At 39.1% G+C, this 21846-nt stretch overlaps 1 protein-coding gene and 2 long non-coding RNA genes across 4 annotated transcripts in view; 2 read left to right on the top strand and 1 right to left on the bottom strand.

The window, feature by feature from the left end:
• LOC116692501 (retinoblastoma-like protein 2) overlaps positions 1 to 7977 on the top strand; it is a 10510-nt gene extending 2533 nt beyond the window's left edge. Inside the window, exons 2-14 of one of the 2 annotated variants that reach the window (XM_032520852.1) lie at positions 1344 to 1466; positions 1907 to 2013; positions 2393 to 2496; positions 2712 to 2849; positions 3207 to 3371; positions 3631 to 3700; positions 3800 to 3909; positions 4295 to 4471; positions 5422 to 5493; positions 5735 to 5795; positions 6421 to 6578; positions 6757 to 6921; positions 7172 to 7977. In XM_032520852.1, the coding sequence (XP_032376743.1) occupies positions 1393 to 1466; positions 1907 to 2013; positions 2393 to 2496; positions 2712 to 2849; positions 3207 to 3371; positions 3631 to 3700; positions 3800 to 3909; positions 4295 to 4471; positions 5422 to 5493; positions 5735 to 5795; positions 6421 to 6578; positions 6757 to 6921; positions 7172 to 7423 (1653 nt within the window). In that variant the 5' untranslated portion in view covers positions 1344 to 1392 and the 3' untranslated portion in view covers positions 7424 to 7977. Of the gene's footprint in view, positions 1 to 1342; positions 1467 to 1906; positions 2014 to 2392; positions 2497 to 2711; positions 2850 to 3206; positions 3372 to 3630; positions 3701 to 3799; positions 3910 to 4294; positions 4472 to 5421; positions 5494 to 5734; positions 5796 to 6420; positions 6579 to 6756; positions 6922 to 7171 lie in introns of both variants that reach the window. The other variant, XM_032520859.1, reaches the window with a different exon arrangement.
• Positions 1 to 8711, bottom strand: part of LOC116692539 (uncharacterized) — a 14687-nt gene extending 5976 nt beyond the window's left edge. Inside the window, exons 1-2 of the long non-coding RNA XR_004332725.1 lie at positions 8632 to 8711; positions 253 to 258 (exon numbers count right to left, since the gene is read on the bottom strand). This is a non-coding gene — a long non-coding RNA (uncharacterized LOC116692539). The remainder of the gene's footprint in view (positions 1 to 252; positions 259 to 8631) is intronic.
• A 1325-nt stretch (positions 8712 to 10036) lies between these two features.
• On the top strand, positions 10037 to 10819 carry LOC116692532 (uncharacterized). The gene is made up of 2 exons (XR_004332722.1): positions 10037 to 10334; positions 10661 to 10819. It is a non-coding gene; the product is annotated as an uncharacterized LOC116692532 (long non-coding RNA).
• Positions 10820 to 21846: the final 11027 nt, after the last annotated feature.

Below are 21846 nucleotides of genomic sequence, written 5' to 3' on the forward strand. Positions count from 1 at the left end.
ACGTGTATCACCACATGCTGTCTGACTCACTGAGGACAGTAACTCAGAATGATAAACAGCACATGTGGGAGTGATTAGAGGAACAGTGTCTCCATTGAGGCCGGACATGAAGTGGAACAAACACACACAGAAACTGAAATGGCCGAGGTAGAGAAGAAGGCTGTTTCCAGGGGGAGCAAGGAATTTTCAAAGTAAAAGTAACAATAGTACTACAAAAATGTAAAACTACCCCGTTAAAAGTGGTGTTGGAACCATGGCCTCCGATCCCTTGTGATCAATGTTTACATCATACAGCCTGCAACTAAAGCTGTAATGGAAGCTGAGAACTGACTCAACCCGTCAGTCAACTTTTATGTATGATGTACAATAACACATGAGACCTCATCACAAATGAGAAGATTGATACCACTCTTGTTTCTGTATGCTAAAAATGAAGCTCCAACCAGCAGGGGATTAGCTTAATTTAGCATGCAAACTGGAAGCAGGCGGAAACAGTGGGGTCAGCCCTATATTCCCACATTTCTAATATTATTAAAATTAGGGTTAGGGTCGGGTTAGGGTTAACCCCTAACCCTAACCCCGAATTGGGAGAAAGGGGGATACAATCTTATACAAATTTTTGAAAAAGAAAATGTGGGATCATAGGGCCTAATTTTGAAAAATATCATAGGAATGGGGGAACATAGGGCCTTATTTTCAGTGAAAAAAAAATCTTAAAAATTTGGAAAACATAGTGCTGTGGGAACATAGGCACGCTCCCGAAACAGCTAGCCTAGCTCTGTCCAAAGTTCAAAATGTATTTAGTAATATTCGCACACATTACTAATGTATTTGTACACAAATTGTTGAGTTTTAGGCTATAACTCTTGGTTGGCTTTATTGGCTGGGCCACTGACTTGGTTACAGGAAGTAACAACCACTAGGCTAAATGGTAGGTACATTTGTGTTTGTGTTCAAACAAGATGTAATGTGTAGATTTGTGAGATGCTGGTAGGCCGATTGTTTAGCGTTTGGAACAGCTGGGCGTTTGACTTCACAGAAACCCTGTCCATGTTTTTCTATAGTCTGTGGTTTTTGTGCAAGACAGTTTCTAGGGTGAAACTTACCACTTTAATAAGTACAATGTGAGTGTTGTCATTGTGCCTAGCTTCTTAAAAAAGTAGCATCAGACCGATATAAAGATAAAGATACATGAAAATAATAAATATTAATAAAGCAAACTATGAATAAAAAAATATGACATCTAACCATTTTTACAAATTGTGTTTATTTAGTGGTTGATTGATGAGGCCAGATTGTACTGCACTGAACGGTTTGTTTCTAATGTTCTTTTCCCTGTTCAGGTGCCCATTCCTTTGGTGACTCTCATCCTGTGTGAGTGTGGATTTCACCATGGCAACCAGGCCTCAGGGTAACGGAGGACGGCCAAGGTTTGGCCCTAGTGAGTGTCTGATTGCTCTGTTCAGGTTAGCACTACCTTCAGTATTACTCACACAGCGGCCATTTTGTTGGTATGGAATTACAACATTATCTCTGTGTGTTGTATTAGTACAAGTAGTGTAACAAAATGCTATAATGGTCACTATAAACCACAAAAGACCTTAAATAATTGACCAGTGTCATAGAGAAAATGCTGTCTCTGTAGGGTTACTGCAATTAATGTCACTCCACATAGCTTTGGTTTTGACACTATACAACACACAGGTTTGCATTAAGACAAAGGTTTGTGTCACTATGTGTAAACATTATGTTAAGTTTAGGTGGTTCCTGTATACTCTTTAAATTATTTTACAGTTGCAGTGAGGGCTTTGAGAAACCACTTTAAGTACTTTAAACGTTTTCTAACGACTCCCGTTCATTTAACCCCTATGCCACTGTACTAACTGAATTGATTGCTCTGATTCAGGGCTTGCTCCAGAGATCCAACCGAGGTGATTGAAACGAGACTGACATCTATGCTACGCATGTTTCTGCAACACCACAGGGACAATGCAGGAAATGGGAACGCCAATGGTACACTTAAATGATTAATGATCCTACCATAACGGGATGAGGGGATGTGATAGTAACTTCACTTTAAACTTTAAATTCACGTTTAAAGAACTCTTTTACCTTACGTTTAATATTTGTGAGAGGACAGACAATCAGAGGCTTCACGGTGTTACTGGTTTTTAACCTAGAATTTTTATAGTTGATTTTATGATTATTTTCTGTTTCTATCAGAATAAACAACCTATCTTTGAGCAGAGCAGGAAACCACTCTCTGCTCACCTACAGTATTCTAAATCCCCACGCGGTTAGAGAGTGTTTTTTAATGACAGGTATCAGATTCTGAAAACAAACTTTTGCTGTTGATACATGTCACATACAATCCATGTGATACTGTTCCCAGATCTGGCAGCAACGTGCTGTGAAAGAGCCAGGATGTGGTATTACAGGATCCTCGAGTATCTTGCCTGTCAAGAGAGGAAGAGGCTGGGCATTATTGACATCTCGGTGAGTGGACCGCCCTCATGTGGCCACAGGTGGAATTGCTGTTTAACAAAACCCTTTCTGCACACTGGAGGCACTGCATGCACAGACACTGAGTGATACAGAATGGGCTATACTTACTATATGTGTATGTCCTTCCTGAGCCTTTTTAAAATCAAGTGTTGATCTTCGTATTTAATTTACATTTTCGTTTTGTGATGTGCATGTGTTTGTCGCAGGTCATCTTGGAGAATGATCTTTTCCAGAGCTGTCTGGTGGCCTGTTGTCTGGAGATAACCATATCCTCAAACCATCTGCCATATGACTTTCCCCTTCTCCTTCAGATCCTAAAACTGGCACCATATCACTTCCTGAAGGTGTGCCCAAGCTTGCTTTTATTGCTTGCTTTATTGAACAGTAGGTGTTTACATGTTTGCACGTATGTTGATTCAATGAACGTCCATGAAATAAGAGAATGTGCACAGACAGAATTTTAGTATCAAATATTAGTCAGGGTTTGTATTAGCCAATATAGATACCAATTCAGTGTTTGTTACTTTAAAACTGACACTTATGAACAGAAACACTACGAATAATTTAACTTAGCAGTGGTTTGTTAGGGAGTAGAGACTTAGTTTTTTTACCAGATAGTTTGCCATCTGATTTGAACCAAAGCAAGATCCCAGTTTTGAGGATACCTCCGCCCTCCATTTTGTTTTCCTATGGTCTGACAGGTAATTGAGCCGGTGTTGCGGGCTGAAGTGGGCCTGCCTCGCGCTGTGGTCAGACACCTCGCCCAAGTTCAAGAGAAAGTTCTGGAGAGCTTGTCCTGGACCAGCGACTCGCCTCTATGGAAAGACATCAGAGCTAACAAGGGCCATATGCCTACCTGCAAACAGGTTGGCAATAACACGCAAAAAAAAAACACTTAACCTGGCACCAGGAGTTGTTATTGATTACTTGATTATTGAATTAATAATCAAGGTTCTTCCAAAGTGATGATGATGACAAATATTGAGTGAGATTAAATTGCAAATATGATTCAAATGTTTCTTTCTACTGACCGAATGGCACATTTTTCATCAAAACAGCAGAAGCAATAGTGTTTTTTCACACATGCTTGGCTTTAAATAAGGTTTTTAATTTTTTATTATGCAGGTGATGCTTCCTACACAGCTTGAAGATTCAGAGAGAAAAGACTTTCAACCTGACACAAACCAACCAGGAGGTATACATGTAGTTTCAAAGCTCCCGTTTATTTTAAACAAATTGTAATTCATGGCGGAGTACAGTATTGTCATCATGGATTTGGTTGTTTTTTTGCCAGTGGAACTCAATTTGGGAGCTGAACTATCTGACAGCACTGACCAACAGCGTTCCCCATCAGCTGGAAACAGGCCTCAGAAAAGCAACCCCCTCCATCTGTTTGCTCGCAAGGTCAGTTAATCTAGCACGCCATAACATTCTGCTTGAGTGGGACGATAACTGTTATTTGGAGCTACAATTACAATAACCATTTAAAAATGCAATCAAGAGAGAAAAAACCTGCTAATCTACATCTAATAATAATAATAATTATAATAATCTACATTAAAGTTGATTAAAATGATGCAGGAGTTTGTGACAGACCACATTGTGTTGTGTGCTTTTTAGCTTATGTCCAGCTGATCAAATAGCCAAACTTTACTTTTACTATATGTTATCTATATATATACACTATGTTTGTATATTATAACACTGACACAATGTAATATGGGAATGTAATCATTTGTTTGGAATATTTAGATATGTTTAATATGGTCCTGTTTTCTCTTTGGTCCAGGTTTACAGCTTGATGGGCAAGCGTCTGAGGGAGCTGTGTGCCACGCTGAACATTAGTGATGATCTGCGGCTGAAGATCTGGACTTGTTTTGAGCACTCTCTGGTCCACTGCACTGACCTCATGGTAGACCGTCACCTGGACCAACTGCTCATGTGCGCCATCTACATTATAGCTAAGGTGGGCTTTGATTAATCTACAACATATCAATGTTCCACAATGTTCCCCTTCCGGGATCGCTTCGGTGCCACCTGAAATTCCGCCAGATGTACCTCTTTTCCGGCTGGTACCTTTCGCTTTCTTTGTTTTGTAATTTTAAACTCCAGTCGATTTATGAGGACTATGGTTAACCTCTCCTCAGATCTCTGCAGGGTAAATCCAGACAGCTAGCTAGACTATCGGTCCAATCTAAGTTTTCTGTTGCACGACTAAAACAACCTTTCAACGTACATGCTCCACCTAAAGAAGTTAATTAGACTTTGACTTCGACTTCTCTTTATTAATCCTTTTGGGATGACTCACGCGAGGAAATTGAAAATTCCAGCATCAGTTTTACCAAGAAAAGAGAAAATAAGAAAATGGATAAAAAAGACAGTATAAAGACGACAAAATGACAATAATAACAACAATAGAAACATTTGTCAAATAAACAAAGAAAAGACCATGAATTATTATTAAAGTGTCAGTGTTGAGTCCAGTGTTAAAGTGATAAAGTGACCAGGTGTGAATTTAAGTCCAGATATGTATGTATGTATGTCCGTATGTGTACTGTATGTATGAATGAATGAATGTATGTATGTATGTATGTATGTATTGTCCTCTCTGCCCTATTTCCTCCTCCCCCCTAGTGAAGAGCTGTATAGTCTGATGGCATGAGGGCACCGAGGGTATTTTGCAGCAGCACCATGGCTCCGCCTGGTGCTTGGCACTGCACCGAGAAGATTATGATTAATTTAAAGAAATGCCAATAAACCAGAGCACATTTTTTCTCCCATCCCGGAATGCTGTGTGGACTCGGCAGAAGCCTTGCTTGCAAGCGAGACTAGGCTTTAATAGCTCTGAGGGTACTCTCTCAACACCTTTTATGGTCATTTGTCAAATTATTAATTTTTTTAGCATTGCTTTTACAGATTACAAATCTGGAGATACCCTTCAAACTCATAATGAAGTGCTACAAGTCTCAGCCACTTGCCAGCAAAAGTGTAAGTGTAAGTTTAAGGTTTTTTTTTTTTCATTATTCCTGCTTTTCATTGGGACATATAAAGAAGTGTAAGAACAGTGTGGCTGATGCATATCATATGTAGAAGCTAAATTGCTTACAAAATTGGATTATTAAAATACAAAATGTTACTGAGTATAAAAAAACTGTGTCACTGAAAGTGTGATTAAGGTTTCAGCTTTATTAGTTCAAAAGAAATAAACACAAACATTTTCTGTTCTCAGGTCTGCAAAAATGTGCTGATGTCCAGAACAGAGACAGAAAATTATCTCACTGGAAACAACAGTAAGAAACCCTTTAGTAAGAGAGAGTGGGAGAGAGAGTATGAGAGAGGACACTCACTCATCTGCATGCAGGAAAATATAGTATGGAGTTGTTATTTCCTCTCATTACCCGGATGAGACAAACACAAGCTGATTTACACATATTAAGAAATACATCAGTTTATACTTTTTATATACTTGTCCTTCTACATAATAATATTACTATCAATTTGTTTGTTTAGCCTTTTACTTACTAAAGGATTTTTACTTGCAACTTTTTACTTGTGCTTTTGCGCAAAGTTGCTATAACAATGCTAATTTAATTAAAAGATTAGACATGCTTTGATTTTGCTATTGCAATGACAGACACATCCTGTTAGCCCAAATGAAACAGATTGTTTTCCCCTTTGGCTCCACCACAAACATGTTCCCTTTATCTGAAGGCCTTTGGGCAGCACATCCATGTCAGCCATAAGTCACGTATTGTGTTGCTGGAGAGCAATGACTCATTGTGTAAAATATTAAACACATCAAGTCACCACAATTACTCATACTATATCACCTGCATTATATCAGTAATGGAACAGGAGACAGTGTACTGTAATTCCAAGATGAGAGGCGACTATTTATTACATTGTTGATTACAGATAATGGCAACCATGGCGTCAGTATCCCAACCCCCAACACACCGTCAACACATTACCCAGAACCTAGCCAGGAGAGGGGAAATCTTATTTACTTTTACAACCAGATCTACACGACGAAGATGCAGCACTTTGCCAAGCAGTTTGCCCCAACCTCTGCAGTAAGTGAACCATTTTAAGTGTCAGCATTTTGACAACTGAAAAAGAACAGAAAATAACACGTTGAAATCACAAAAACCCCAAAGACCATTCATGTATACGTAAAATATCATAATACTGTATCACTACATCACTTAAGATGGGATTTATTTCAACACGTTCTGTGTCACTCTTGTGTAGAGAGACACTCCTCCTTTGTCTCCATACCCCCGACAGTGGAAAGCATCTCCTCGCAGACAGCGGCTGTCCAGCAGCCATTCCATCTACATTTCACCACACAACACAGAAACCACTTCCCCCCGTACACCCGGACTCTTGTACTACTTCAACTCGAGCCCCCGAGAGGTCTGTGGCCATAATTATTGGAAACCTTTTTCTGTGATGAAATTGTTTAAATTCAATTTGTTCACAGTGTAGGTAGAAGGTATCGGAAACACATTTTATTTATTAGTTTTTATCAGTTTGTTAGTAAACCTTTTTAATGGAAATAATGTATTGATTTCCTCATGATTCAGTGATTAAGTCACAATTAAATATGGTTAAGTGAATAAGTTACTGTTAAATGTTACTACAAATATCCCTCCCGTCTCCACAGTGTCTGCATAGGATCAATAACATGATCAGGACAGGCAGGCCACCCAACAGGCGATGCTATGTGGTGTCACTGGATAGAGAAGAGCAAAAGGAGGAAGAAAGAGAGGAGGAGGAAGATGGTCCTTCAGCGAAGAGGCTTTGCTTGGAGGGTCAGTCAGCCTGGCAGAGGCGACTAAGGAATGTGGTGAATGATCGCGTGACAAGAAGAGACCAGCACCAGCCGTCTCCAGTTACAAGGCCAAAGCTGCACTAGAGCAGAGAGGAGCATTACGTCTCACTGCTCCGGTTGCTGGGGCTGTGACTACAATGGCAGGTGTTCTTTTTGCCAATCACACTTTGCCAATATTTAAAAAAAAAAGAAGGAATATCACAGTTTCTTTTCTCTGTTTTCTCTGGTCATGTAGCACCAATTTCAAAAATGTTTTCCAGCCGTAAAATACTTCTTTAGGAATTCCTTTGGGCCAAATTCTTTGTCTTTGTCTCTTTATTTATTGTCTCTGTCTTTATTGTTTTTTTGCCCTGCACTATTTCTGACACCTATGGCCCTTGGAAAAGGCACTAAACCTTCAGCTCAGTGGCCGATCGTAGATGATTGTGGCCGTCCTAAGCAGCTTACAGGTTGACGTGTATGAACCATAATGTTGTATGGCGTAGAGCATTGCTGGGAAGTGCTCAGTTGACTTTCCACGGATAAATAAAGTTAAACCAAGTGCCGCAGTTGAAACTGGATGACAAGCTCGCCTGCTCATGTGGGTGAGCTAACGTCAAGCTTCATCAGTGTCTATGGCTTTAATGAATACTTGATTCCAACTGGCTCGATTTGATTAAGTGAGGGATGAAGTGTTCTGTGTGTTTTTATCCTGTAATTATACATTCTTCAATATATTAAAAAATTTCAAATCCTGCTAAATTTGGACTGTTGAAAACGTCAGGGGCGATTCTAGGATCAGACCTATAGGATGGACACCTTTAACTAGAATGTGACACGGATACAATGCTTTGCAAATGTGTTAAGCCCCCCCCACACACACACACACTACATCAGTAATTTTATTAGACAATAATCTCTGAGCTAGCTACTGAACAACAACATAAGCCAGCGTTTTTTGACACTTATAACACCATGATGGAACCAAACCTGACACTTTGCAGTAATAATGTCACATTAATAATGAACAATTTGACACAGTGCTCTAGCATTCAGCAATTTTAGATTATAGTTGCTTAGGTTGCAATTTGGGATCCAATCTGCTCCATGAAATAACAAACTTCTTCTCTGGGGACGACCAACGTTAAACTTCACAACTCGTCTTGCTCTCCCTCTGACAGAATAGATAGAGACTCAGCCAAGGGCGTAAGTCTGGCACAACCACCTCTGATTGGCCAACACTATTTTTCTGCCCTTTCCTTGACTGGGTCACAGGTGCACAGCACTGTCGACAGCGACACAGGATATCAAACCTGAGCCCCCCTAAAAGGATCTAAAATCGCCAATGGAAAACATGATGAAAGTTATAATTCAATTCTTTGCAGGAACCAAGCAAAAGTGCAGAAGTTGGAGCAGCATGCCACTATAATAATAGGATAATAATAGTACTTGTATATCCTATCATCAGCTTCAGCGATTACTGTTTGCAACCTCATATCATGGGTGATTTGATACTATATTGAAGAAAAGTGTTTTACTTATTGTTACACCAGTTGGTTATTTGTCCTTTCAGAACATTGTTTGTGCAGCTTGACAGAAGGCTGTTTTTATATTTTGCTGAAGACACAAAGTTTCTCTGAATTCAATCTGGGTATTTAATATACACAAGGATTTTGTGACATTTGTTTAAAAGACAATCATGGTCCAGTATTTGACTTTGACAGATATGATTCTCCAGTGCACATAGCCAACATTGATAAGTCACTTTAGTAGGAGACATCTTCTTTTCTAAATAGGCATAGACAATAAAACAATTGTGTATGCATATTAGTATGTGTATAACATAAAGCAGAGTATTTTCATGTCCGAAACCATGTATTTAATTGTTGTTAAAAGATGCTGCTAAATTGAAAATACTTTTCATGTAATCTTCCATGTCACCATGAACTCCAGTTTTTGAAAAGCAATCAGTGTTAAAAAAAGATACATACACAATAAACATACATTTTTTTTACCATACGTCTCCTATTCCTGTCTGTTTATATCATTATTATTCAATAAGATATTAATCATTAGATTATGCTCTTTATTCTTTAACAAAATTATCAGACTTTAACAGCAAAGACCTTTTTGGATTCTGTTGAATTTCCACTTTAAACAGTTAATGGCCTCACTCTGCTGTGGTTCCTCTTTTTACTTGGCAGAGCAGTGCTACCCAATGGCCAACCAGCAAGGGACCCACTTTCATAATTTAAAGTAAAGACTGCAATTTTATGATTTAATATAATTGAATATAATTAGATTTCCTGTCTCACACTCCACCATCATACAAGCGGTCTGTAGTAATGATCTACACTTTTTGTTTCCTTAGACTCAGTAGACCCGTAAATACAGATCTGCTCTGACATTAACTGACTGGTGAGACATAAAAAATCTATATTCCTATGACGTAATGAAAGCAGAAACTCCCAGCACATCAATTGTTGAAAACTATGGCTGCCCAGTGATTGACACACAATCCCCTTCAGTGTTTAGCCGTAACCATGTCTTGGCATGCTCCAGAATTAATTCTCAACCAATGTTGCTTAGGAGGTAATTACAAAAAGGCTGTACAGTACAAACGGCAGACAAAGGTTTGTAAAGTAAAACCAAAACAATCAGGTGCCCAAACTTAACAGGAAGTCTTGATGTTGCCATAGAGAACAAAAAACACCTGAGCCCACAACACTTATACAGGTCTTGGGCTATGACCAGTGTTTCAACAAGCCATACGCCTCTGTCTCCCATCAGCTGAACAGTGCACTGTAGAAAGTAAGACCAAATCATGGGTTGCAACACAAGCCGGGACACTACAGTGCTGGAACCTTCTGAAATGCCAGAGGAGAGGCCAAAGACAGCTACTTCCACCAAGGAGGCATCTACAGAAGGAACCAACGGAACAACAGACAAAGACAAGGATGAAGATATGGAGACATCCAGCTGAGTGCCATGTTTACACCTTATCACTCTCTTCAAGGTAAGAAACATGTTTTTTTTTTAATTTAAAATATGAAAGCTATTTTTTCCCCTACTTTCTTTCATAAAATCTCAAATATTATATACACAATCTACATTTTACTTATCAGCTGACTATGACCTTTCATTGTTTTCGAATCTATCAATGGAACAAGATTATAGTACCTCACCATAAAGCAAGCAATTTATGACCATCGCATTGGGGTCACTTTGATACAATCACCTCTATAACTTGACCGCCGTGTCTCTCTGAGGCTATTTGACATGACAAATGGGCTGTGCGGTGACTGAGATGGGCTTTGTGTGTCTGTGTTGCTGTGTGTACAGATTGGCCTGTCCTGGGTGAAGGAGGGCCTGTCAGCAGGAGGAGGCGACGCTGCACTACTGTCCATCAACCTCTGTGTCATCTGGGCCAGCCAGGAAAAAAAATTCAGCTCTTATGTTCATATTCCAGAAATTATTTTGTGATAAATACGCTGATTTAGATACTCTGTTGAGTTGTTGTGTACCTGAGTTGCCTTTGTATTCTTTTCTAGCCTTCTCTTAGATCTTTGTACAGCCGCCTGCGGCGTGCTTTGCATTGCCTTTGTTTGTTTTTTCAAAGCTGTTATATGTTCATTCACCGCTCCTCCTCCTCTGAAGCGCTCACACACCTCTGGTCAGGGCTGATAGATACAACACACTCTTTCAAACGCTTCCAATTCGGCTGCAGGCGAAAGCAGCAACCGGGATAGTCAGCCAGTTTCAGCTGTGGGTACCTTGCAGCCCTCTAACTAGATAGCATGTTATGCATATCAGAGACAGTGTGTGATTTACACTGCAAATAATGAAATGCTGCCAAGAGTTGGGTTACAAAAATGTTCAAACACTTTCCAGTCTATGCCACCAGGAGGCATGGATAAACACTGAGGTGGTTCTCTGTGCCACCACCAGGGAGCAGAAGTGATCTTTCCACAATTTTATGAGAAATCTGAAGCTGGCTCCATTTGCTGAAGACATTTAATCTGAAATATAGGTTGTAAGTTTATTACCAGCTTGTGAATGGAGCTGGAATGAAATAGCCATTTCACAAAGCCATATCAAAAATACCCATCTCACAGGCAGCGGGAAATTACATGAAAATATTACCATTATACAAATGGAAAGTGTGATTGAATAATGTGCTGGAAAAGATAAATGAAAAGCACTTTGTTGGAAAACGTGGTACTAAATAGGTTTTTAATTTCAGTAGTGGGATAAAAGAAGCACATTTTAGCCCATTTCAGTGCCAATTGATTAGTGTTTCCACATCTGCAGATAGAGAGGGGGCCTTATCGTCTCATTATCAGTTAATTAATATGCATGCACACATGCCAATAATCTTTCCTCTGCCATTTAGCAGAAATGAGACATTGATGTTTTAATGGTGCCGGAATGGATAACTCCTTTGTTGCTTTAAAGACAAGGCAAGCACATTGATTGACATGGCCAGGAAATGTTAAGAGGCACAATTGAATTAAGATCAACCTGAAACACTTGATTATTATATTAATGCTTCTCAGCAGCTAAGGCTTTCTCTGTCCCTTTTGAGGTGTTGTAATAGTTTTTTTTTTTTTACTTTCTCATAAAAAATACAAAAGGGGCAAGAATTACAGTGCAGCATACTGCATATGCATGTATGTTCCGTATTTATAGTATATATACTACATATATTTCTATATAGCTATTCAAGAATCCATTATGGAAACATTTTATTTGAAGGACATGCAGAATAGCAAGCTATTAGATTTTCCACTGTGCCATGACTATTAAAGATTAAAGGACCCACGGCCACACCAAGTGAAGCAAACCCAAGATGAAAGTTATATTAATCATTATTCGGTTTACTGTACTGTGTGCGCTGAATTTATGTCCATGAGTCACAGGCCACTGTTGTGTGCCAGTGAAATAGGCAATATTATGGAAGGAAGCACTATTGACATTTTTCATTTCTGCATAAATGCTCCTGGTTGCACATTTTGCCCAAGGGTGTTATTTTTTTTTCTTTTATTGGTGTTCTTTGAGTTCAGTGCCACAATGCTATAATATTGGAGTGATTCTGTATGATAAAAAAAAAAATTAGACATAGCTCTTCCGGCAAAATCCAAACCAAGGATCCATGATGTTTCCACGCAAACATCAGAGGACAAACCCGTGCCACTGCAAGCAGCTGTTTACACGATTGTGCCAAAAAAAGAGGGCAAACTGAAAATGAGAAGGGTAACTAAAAAAAACTCTCTGGGGTGTAATCTCCTTACTCGGTAATGGACCATTTATATGATATGTATAATGGGGCTGCCACATATATTCATAAGTAGTGGTCTTATTTTCAGCCAGCCTCTCTTTAAAGATGTGTTCTTCATAGGGTATCTTTTGTGAATATATGATCAGAGGCACGACAGCCCTGGTCTTTAATCTTACACTGGCCTTGAAGAATGTCACTGATTCTGAACACTCCACCCCCTTCCTCCTCCTCTGCCCCCACCATCGCCACACAGACACAGACACCATCCTGTTCACACTGCAGTGCAGCAATGCATCTCTGGTTGTTTAGAGGGGCATGGGGTTCTTTATTTTGAGTTTTTAAAAAAATCCTCAGATATTCATAAAAAACTTGTCACAACCACCCTATACTGCAGAGCCACTGAGGCCTTTGAATTGCCGGTTCATTAACAGTTGATTGAACACAAATTACAAAGGCTCCCTCAGTGAGCTACCCACTTTGAAATTTGTTTTGTTGACCTCTCTGGAAGACGTGGGTTTCAGTGTCAGGGCAATTTGTACACAGACATCTTCTCTCTGTTGTGAGAAGAGCTGCAGACTGTATGTGATGGCACTGTAATTGTAGCAGTCAAATAATATGATTTTGGTATTCTTCATTCAATTACAATTTCGCATGACATACCTCCTTATTGGTTTTGTACTTTTGTTTTTCTCCAGGATGCACGGTAACATGGTATACAGCACTTGATCAGCACAATTTCAGATGATTATAATCCCCAGGTAATGACAGAGGACATTGATTTGAAGAAATACTGAAGGTTTCAAGACAAAATACCACTGGTTACCCTAATTGACCTCTTCTCAACAAGGAAACGCCGTGAAAAGATGTGTCCACATTGCACCTGCACGGTAGCAAATATCTGTGGTTTTCAGTATACAAAGTTTATTAGTTACACCTGCACAATCTAATGCAATCCAATACAACAGCCTTGCCATGTTATCTATATTTATCTATATTTCTGATGCCCATAATGTACAGTTTTTGGTGACATTATTATAAATGTGTACATTTCTTTTTTTATTATTATTAGTACCTATGACCCCAGTGCTGAACAATATAATTTAGTAAACACCTCTGTAACTTTCAAAACAAAAAACTGAACATTGTAGTCCTCTTAAAAGTAGATTTTGTGGCAGAGCAGTACTGGATTACATTAGACTTTACAGGTGCACCCAGTAAACATTTCCCTATCCTAAACACAAAGTGCACAGTCGACACTCATTTGTTTTGTTACATTCTAATAGCATGCAGGATTTTCAAATAGATCTGATACAGATACATGTTTAAGGGAATACTAGTTGGACAAAAAGCTGTTTATAAATCAGCTTTCAGATCAACAAAGCAAAGATCAGCTGGTTAAGTGATTGTGAAGAATTCAAATAATACTTATACCTTAATAACAATACATTTCCACCATAGGAACATCAAGCTGCAGAAACACATAGTAAACTAGGTGAGCAAGTTTTAAGCTACTTGCCAGCTAGTTACATGCAACACAATTACTTTTTTTTTTTTTTTACGATGGATGACGTTTAAAGAGTGGGGCTGTGCCTCAGCGGTAGAGCGTTTGCCTCCCAATCGTAAGGTTGGTGGTTCAATCCCTGGCCCTGCAGTCCAAGGCGAAGTGTCCTTGGGCAAGACACTGAACCCCGAGTTGCCCCCGATGCTGCGCATCGGCATTGTGGCGGCGCTTTAAATAGCTGCGGCTCAGAGGCTCTCTAAAACTGTATTTTGTTGCATTGTACATGTGTAATGACAATAAAGTTGAATCTTAATCTTAAAGACAAACCAAATATGTGACAAATGAACAAGGTGCATAAGTTCAATACCATAGCACACTACTCCATAGGCTCCATAGGCTATGCAGGAGTAGAATACATCTTATGAATAGTTAACTGCAAGTTTCACTTTGTATACATTCAACTTCATCCATTCATCTTAAACCATTTGAAATGTCTCTGTCAGTCAATCAGTGAGTCAGTGCCTGTCTGCTGAGAAAGAAAAAGTTGTCATCTCATTTTAAGAAAAAAAGTCAAACAAGAAACAGTGGTGAGTCGTTATGTAGTCCATCACACTCTCATTTTAGTGGACAGTAAATAAAAGCAACTCTACAAAAAATTTCTTTGGGACTAGAGTATTTTTATGATTTGAGGAGCTGCTTAATGGAGCACACAGTCAAAAAGGTAATCTCCTTGAACTATGGGGAAAATGTCCCTAGAGCAAAGCTGCTCACAATCCATCTACCCGCTGCTTCCAAAAGGATTGGCTCAAAGTCGGCCGCAAATGAGTACAGAGACTGAAATATCTAACCATTAAGTTTTTTTGTCAAATGTCATAGCAATGAAAATTCTGTAGGACACTGCAAATAGATTATGAAGGAGTGGAAAACCCTATAAATTCCTGAAGGCAAATTAGATTTAGTTGAAGATAAAGGTCAGGGCGCTGGAGGAGAGATACAGGGAGGCATGTGGACAAGGATGACTTGATTATCCTGGATGGGAGCACAAAGCGACATGTCCTTTTGCAACCGGGTTAGAAGAAATACCATCTTCTAATAACAAGAGCAAAAGAGCCATCTATGAATGGTTGAAAAGTATTCATATAAATAAGTGAATTCCTACAAAAAGTATTGAATGATGGAAGAATTACAATAATGTAAACCACACTTAACTTTCTTACTTACTCACTTACTCAACTTAAACAAATGTTTCTTTAAATTCTTGATAAAAGTTTTAGTGGTCATTCCTGTTTGTAGTGTTTCTGTATCTGACGTGTTCCAAAGGGAAAGGAGAGTGACTGTGGGACCTGCTAAGTCTTTTCTGTATGTAGAATTAATTGCAGTAAATTACAAGAGATTTGTGACAGCATTCAATGTGTGTGTGTGTGTGTGTGTGTGTGTGTGTGTGTGCCTACATGCGTGCATGCATGGTGCGTACATGTAGAGTAACGCCTTACAAAGAACACGGGGAAAAATAGGAAATTGTACTCTAAATGTCATTCATTCAGCTCGGATGTCAGGCTGACCTTCAGCAGAATCAACTCTTCCTATTGTGAACATGGACGAGTGAGCTCTGTAAAATATCACATGTGATAAGAAAAAAAGTCTGCGTGAAAGCAAATGTGTGATGTTAGCCATGCACTGCATGGTCAGTTTGAGTCCAGATGGGGTCTGTGATATGTTATCGACATGGAAGGGTACTATTGTGTATCATAGGTGTTATCATTAGATAACCTTTGTGAATACAGGGATAATCCATTCACTACATACATTTTGTCTTATTCTGATTAAGTGGCATGTTACAGCTAGAACACTGGTTCTAACGCAGCTCAACACCAAGCACCTTGAAGCAAACAAGGGTAAAGTGTAACATTTTACAATCTTTGCAATCTTGACATTGCTTGAATCAAACATCGATTAAGCCGCGATTGTCCAATTATAGCTTAGCAACTATGACAGCAGGCATTTCATTTGTTGGATTTCTCAACATGCTAAAGCGTGCCAAAGAGAGACACTCCTAGACAGTAAGCGCCTGGAGGCTGATGTCTTTCTTTAATTGCCTTTTCATAACCAACAACACAAGAGCAAAAGTGTAAGGAATGGCAATGTCTACATGTGTAAGTGTGTGTGTGAATGGTTGAATGAGAGGCAAAACTGTAAATTAATGATTGAAAGATCTATATAAATGCAGTCCGTTTACAAATTAGCTAACTCTGTTCTCTCCACTTGTCAGCTCAAGATACTATCTCAAAGAGCCATACAGTTAGCCTTGAAATCTAGACCCACCCTAGCGGCAGCAAATGTAATTTGCAGCCAGGGTCAGTCTAACAACTCTCTGTTGGCTTGCAAGCTGGAAAAACCAAACTCTAGTCAGGCCAATCACATCGTGTATAGAATTGGTGGGCGGGCTTAACATGATGATGGCAGAGTTGCTATGGTTCCGTGTGAATTTCCTGGTACTTGAAAATGAAGAAGATGGCTGCTACTGCTGGCAAACAGCGGCCTTTCAAACCGGCTTTGGCCTTACACTCTAGAGGTCTTGGAGTTAAGCTTTTCTTTGAGAAAAGAACACAGAACGGCACTGAAGTTATTCTTAAAAAAGGAAGAAGTGTTCAGAGTTTTGCCAACCGGATACGGCAGAAGTTTAATCTATCAAGTAGCGTTGCTCAGGTTGGTTGCGAGCACTGTGCCACCAAAACTCCACGAGGTGAAGCAGGCGTAAAATAACAATGAAATGCTGCGTTATTGACTTTAGAACACGTTTTGTTTGGTCAATGGCGCCATTACTTTCCGTTGCCCCAAGATAGAAATACACCTAGAATGCACCTGAACACAACTCCCTGTAAGACCGGCACGCCCATGTGTGCACAGATCTGCGCATGTGCATTTGCTATTTAAACGATGTGGGTGCTGGGTACTAGCACAGACACTTGCATCAGCTTTGTGCTGCGCTGCACTAGGTGCAGGACAGTGCCCTAGGACTGATGTGCAGCTGAGCCTGATAACATGTATTTCAAAAAGAATTAAGAAAATGTGTACATTTTATTGTATGTCTGTTTGGTTTACCACATGCTTTGGCTTGGTTTGTTCATCATTTAACATCAGGAGAAACAAATCCATTAGAATAATAAAGGATTATAATAACAACAATTTTCCCAAACAGCCTTTGTGTTCACCATGACAACAGGCCTAATACCCCTGAACATTACTGAGCCATCTGTAGAACGGTTGCTTAATGCACATCAAATAACAATAATAGTCTGCTAATGGCATTATTGCCCGCTGTGTCATCATGCCATAGGCCTGCATGCCTCGAGGGAAACAAGACAAATCTGTTCTATTGTTCCAAGTTAAAACTCTCATGTGCAAAATGTCAAGATTATTTTTTTTGTTATATGTGTTTACCTTTCCTGTGTTTCTACATTTGTTTGTATGAATTTGATCATTATGACTAGAGCAAAACACTCTGTGGACTCATGCTTAATGGATGCCTTTTAGCTCTTGTTTGTTTGTCTGCAGATTGTTAATAACAAGCTCTCCTCTATCCATGATTGGGCCATGAAGAATGTGACCTCATGTCTGGGAAAAATAATTAGGACGGCTGCTCAGAGCATTTTGAGAAACTCCTCAGTCTCTCCCCGAAGCAACACTGCACAAAGACGGCCCTCTGTTCTTGATGCTAACCCTGCCTTGATAGTTCTCTCTCTGCTCTGGTTAAATAATCTTAATATGGGTGCTAAGTAGAACAAAGTTTGTGGCCTGCAAAAAGACAGAAGCAATTAGACTAAGATTAGCCAGAAGAGGGGCAAGTGTCAGACTAAATGCAAAGGCTGATTACAGGTTTCACAGAAATAAAGGCTATATGTCAGGTTTGAGCATTTTTCAGCTCATAAAAATGTATGCATTGTTGCCGCATGTTATTAGTGTCCAATCGTAAATAAATACTACAAGCTGCTTAAGGATGCGTCATAAACAATACAACTAGGACCAGGAGAACATTTGTATTTAATTGCATACAAAACAAAAGAACCCTTTGAATTCCCAATATACAGTATGAGCTTTTAGATAACTACATGAGAAAACATTTCCATTGTTACACTGCAGATATCATTACTGGATAATGATGAGATATGTGCCGCTGCTGTTTTTCATATTGTGCCATTATGTCACATTATTTCTGCCTGCATTGTGTCTCCTTTAGGCCTATTTAAGTAAAAAAAAAAAATCGTACTAAAACAAACAGCAGACCCCTTGAGAGCACACCATTTCTAGAACATCTTTAATGTTGCAGTTGAACATGTAAAAATAGGTTTCGGTTTTGACAAATGACTGGCACACAGAAATGGCATATTTGATGTTGGCTGCTTTCATCTTGTGCCCATTTCATGATGAGATATACATCTCTGCCTTTTTTTGCAGTCAAGCCAAATGATTCCTAATGGTCATTTGGAGGCTACGTTAGTCTTTTAATTAGCTGGAAAGCCTTTAGCCAAACTACTCTCATCCTTTACCGTCCTTAAATCTCCACATGTGTGCCCGTTGTAAATGGTAAATTGCCAAGGTCCTCATAGTTATTCTCTGTGAGGCTGTGACACTGATAGTGTACCTGTTTTATATCAAGTGTAAAAGTACTTGTGTGTCTATGCATGTGTGTGTATAAGCATCCATTTTCATGTGCATCTGTGTCCATGTGCATATCTGTGTGTTCTTGTATGTTGGTGTCAACATGGTTATTGTTTTCCCACCATACTAACAAAGAACACCATCAGGGTTGTGTTCCAATACACTGTGCTGAGTGTTAATGGTTAATGGTTTTAATGACCAGTTTAATGATTTAATCAGGCTTTTGGGCAGACTTGGCTGTGCATGTGGTTTTGTGTATGGAAATTGTTTGTGTTAGGGCGTTCTCTCGGTTTCTGGATGTCCACCAATTGATCACTCCAGTGACTGCAAAATCTCTGTGTGTGTGCACCAATAGACATGCCTATTCCATGTCTGTGTGCCTGTGTTCAGAAAGTCCTTCTCTGTATGCATGTGTATATGTAGCATCTGTTCATTGTTGGCTGAGTAGTGTAGTGTGTGTCGGCGCTCAGGTGCAGCTACTCTTGTCTCCTGTTGCTGTGATCCCTGAGCTGAGAGGCATTATTAGCCTGCAGCTCTCGTAGCCTTTTCCACTCTAATTACACACCCATCATTAAAATGCTAATTCATACTGTTAAAGGGGCAATTAAAAGGGTAATTAAAAAGGCTTTGTTCCACCAGGCTACCTGCATGAAGAGTCTGACCGTTGCTGGTCCGCTTTTGATCTTTAGTATTTCCATAATGCCTGAGGTCTAATTCCCTAATCCGGGTTCAACTGGGTGTCACTGGCTACTGGTGGAGGCAGCTTTGAGGGCTAACAGATTACAATGTCAAGGACTGAAAATGCAAAGCAACTGATCTGAATACAGTAATTGAAATGAAAATGCATTGAGTAACAGCACAAAATTACCAGAAATCCCATTCACATTATTGACTTTTGCAAAGACTGAGATGATACAAAATCTGAAGTGGTGGAAAGCACATGCAGTGATTTTACAGATTTTTAATTACTATAATCTCAAGGTATTTTCAAGCAATATTTAAAGTTACCTTCCCCGTCCTCAGGGAGGTCAGCGGATGGATGACAAGCATCTTATTTCTTCTTTTTATACTCATATACTTTATCACTCATTTCATAAAATATGTTGAACAACATTACAGCCTTTGTCAGATTAAAATTAATCACATTTCTAAAACTAAACCAAACCTGCAAAATAAAGATCCTTTTTTTTTGGATCCTGATGTTCAGAGAAACAAATCATTTCTGGGACGTTGGCTTATTATAAAACTCAAATGAGTCATTTAGGACATCCTTTTATCCATCTGTACCATTCAGAGCCAGACATATCTGATTCAAACTGGAGCGCACACATTTTGGACAGAGTTCTTTTTCTGGCAAGACAGAGTCTAACTGTGGCACATCTAATGTAAATAAGTATTGCTGCTTTGTACATAATTAAATCAGATGATGTTAGCATTAAACCCACATGGGGTTTTACTAATCCTATACACTCTGTATGTTTTCATGTGATATCAAACACAAGGGTAAATAAGTAGTGAGGTGTTTATCTATTATGAAGCAGTTCAGTACAGATACAGACAGTGGTAATGAAAGTTAGCACAGATGGAACCCTTTAAAAATGAGAAATGATGGATTCACTCCAGCTTGCTGATGCTGTGGGCCCTATTTGGTTTCAGGGCCGGTGAAGTGTCAGTGGTTTAATTTTATAGTGCGTAGTTTTTCCTGATTTCCCTCCGGAACAGTGCTGCTGGAGAATGCGGAACATCTGCCGCCACTCAGAAAGCGATACATATAAAAACCATCATTCCGATCAGTGCTAGTTGCAGCCGAGTCAAGGAAGAGTGCCAAGCACACATTAGAAAAGCTGCCTTCCCCCCCCCCCCCCCCCCCCCCCCCCCCCCCCCCCCTCTGTCTCATGTTGGCTCCTGGGGATTGGCAGCCAGAAACCTATTAAATTATCCTGTGTTGCTACAGCATATGTAGCATTTCAAATATGAGCCCCGAGGTAAGGCTGGCTAAAAGTACAATATCAAACATCATACATATAAACACCAAAGACTGCAAACTCTGTACACGTAGCATAATGTTATCATTTGAGGTAAAGTAATACTTTTATCTCACATCAATGTTTTATGGAGCATTAAAACATCCTTACATCATTGTGGGAGCATAAAAAATATTTAAATATTATATCACAGGGTAAACTGTGACATTGCTAAATTAACTTTCCTTCTTAAGATCATAAATGAGAAACAAAACAACTTAATTTGCCAAGTAAAAAGAAAGGAAAAGCATTTATCTTTAGAGCCCTCATTCAGTTACATAAGAAGATTGTAAAATACTAACACATTTCAATGTGGAAAAGATTTGAAAACAATGACTATTTCCAAAGGAGTTGCTTCCAGTTTAAAAAGGGCTACCTTTATAACCAATTGTGAAGAAAGAAATTCAGTTTGACATTCTGTCTGCTTCACCACATTTGTTTCTTTTTAGTCATGATCTATCTCCAAACTGAGTTAAATGCTTTAATTAGTAAGTTAGTTGTCTCTTCCAAATAACAACCTAAACGAGAAAACTAGCAGTTGACACTTGAAAATGTTCAATTTGAACGGTACAGTGAAGAAAAACCTTGAAAACAATTTGTGGCATTATGTTTCATCCTAAATGTAATTATCCAATTCAAAACACTTGCATTTGAACATAATTTGTTGGAGATAACATTGCACAGAGACAGTGTTTTATAATCGTGTACAGTCCTTGACAAAATGCACTTGAGGACACAATTTTATAAAAGCACAATTCATCAATAAACTACTAACTGCTTCCATTTTGATTCCATAAACAACTGTAATGATGTCTTTTCAGTTGTTGTGCAGCTTTATTGCATCATGATTGTATTTCTTGATAGTCCTGCCTGCTTCTTTATTTGTTATTTATCTGGTGTGTTTTATTTTCCACTGAGGGTATGTAGTTCTACTCCAGAGCAGAAATGAAGTCACTTAGTCTGTCATGTCGGCTTTCATTTCTGGCAAATCAGACAGAGGAACTTGCAAGTCATTAGACGAGATGAAGCAATAGACTGTGAAATGTAATATATACAGCAAGAGGAA

This window comes from Etheostoma spectabile, chromosome 1 (assembly GCF_008692095.1).
Source record: "Etheostoma spectabile isolate EspeVRDwgs_2016 chromosome 1, UIUC_Espe_1.0, whole genome shotgun sequence".
Classification (NCBI taxonomy): domain Eukaryota; kingdom Metazoa; phylum Chordata; class Actinopteri; order Perciformes; family Percidae; genus Etheostoma; species Etheostoma spectabile.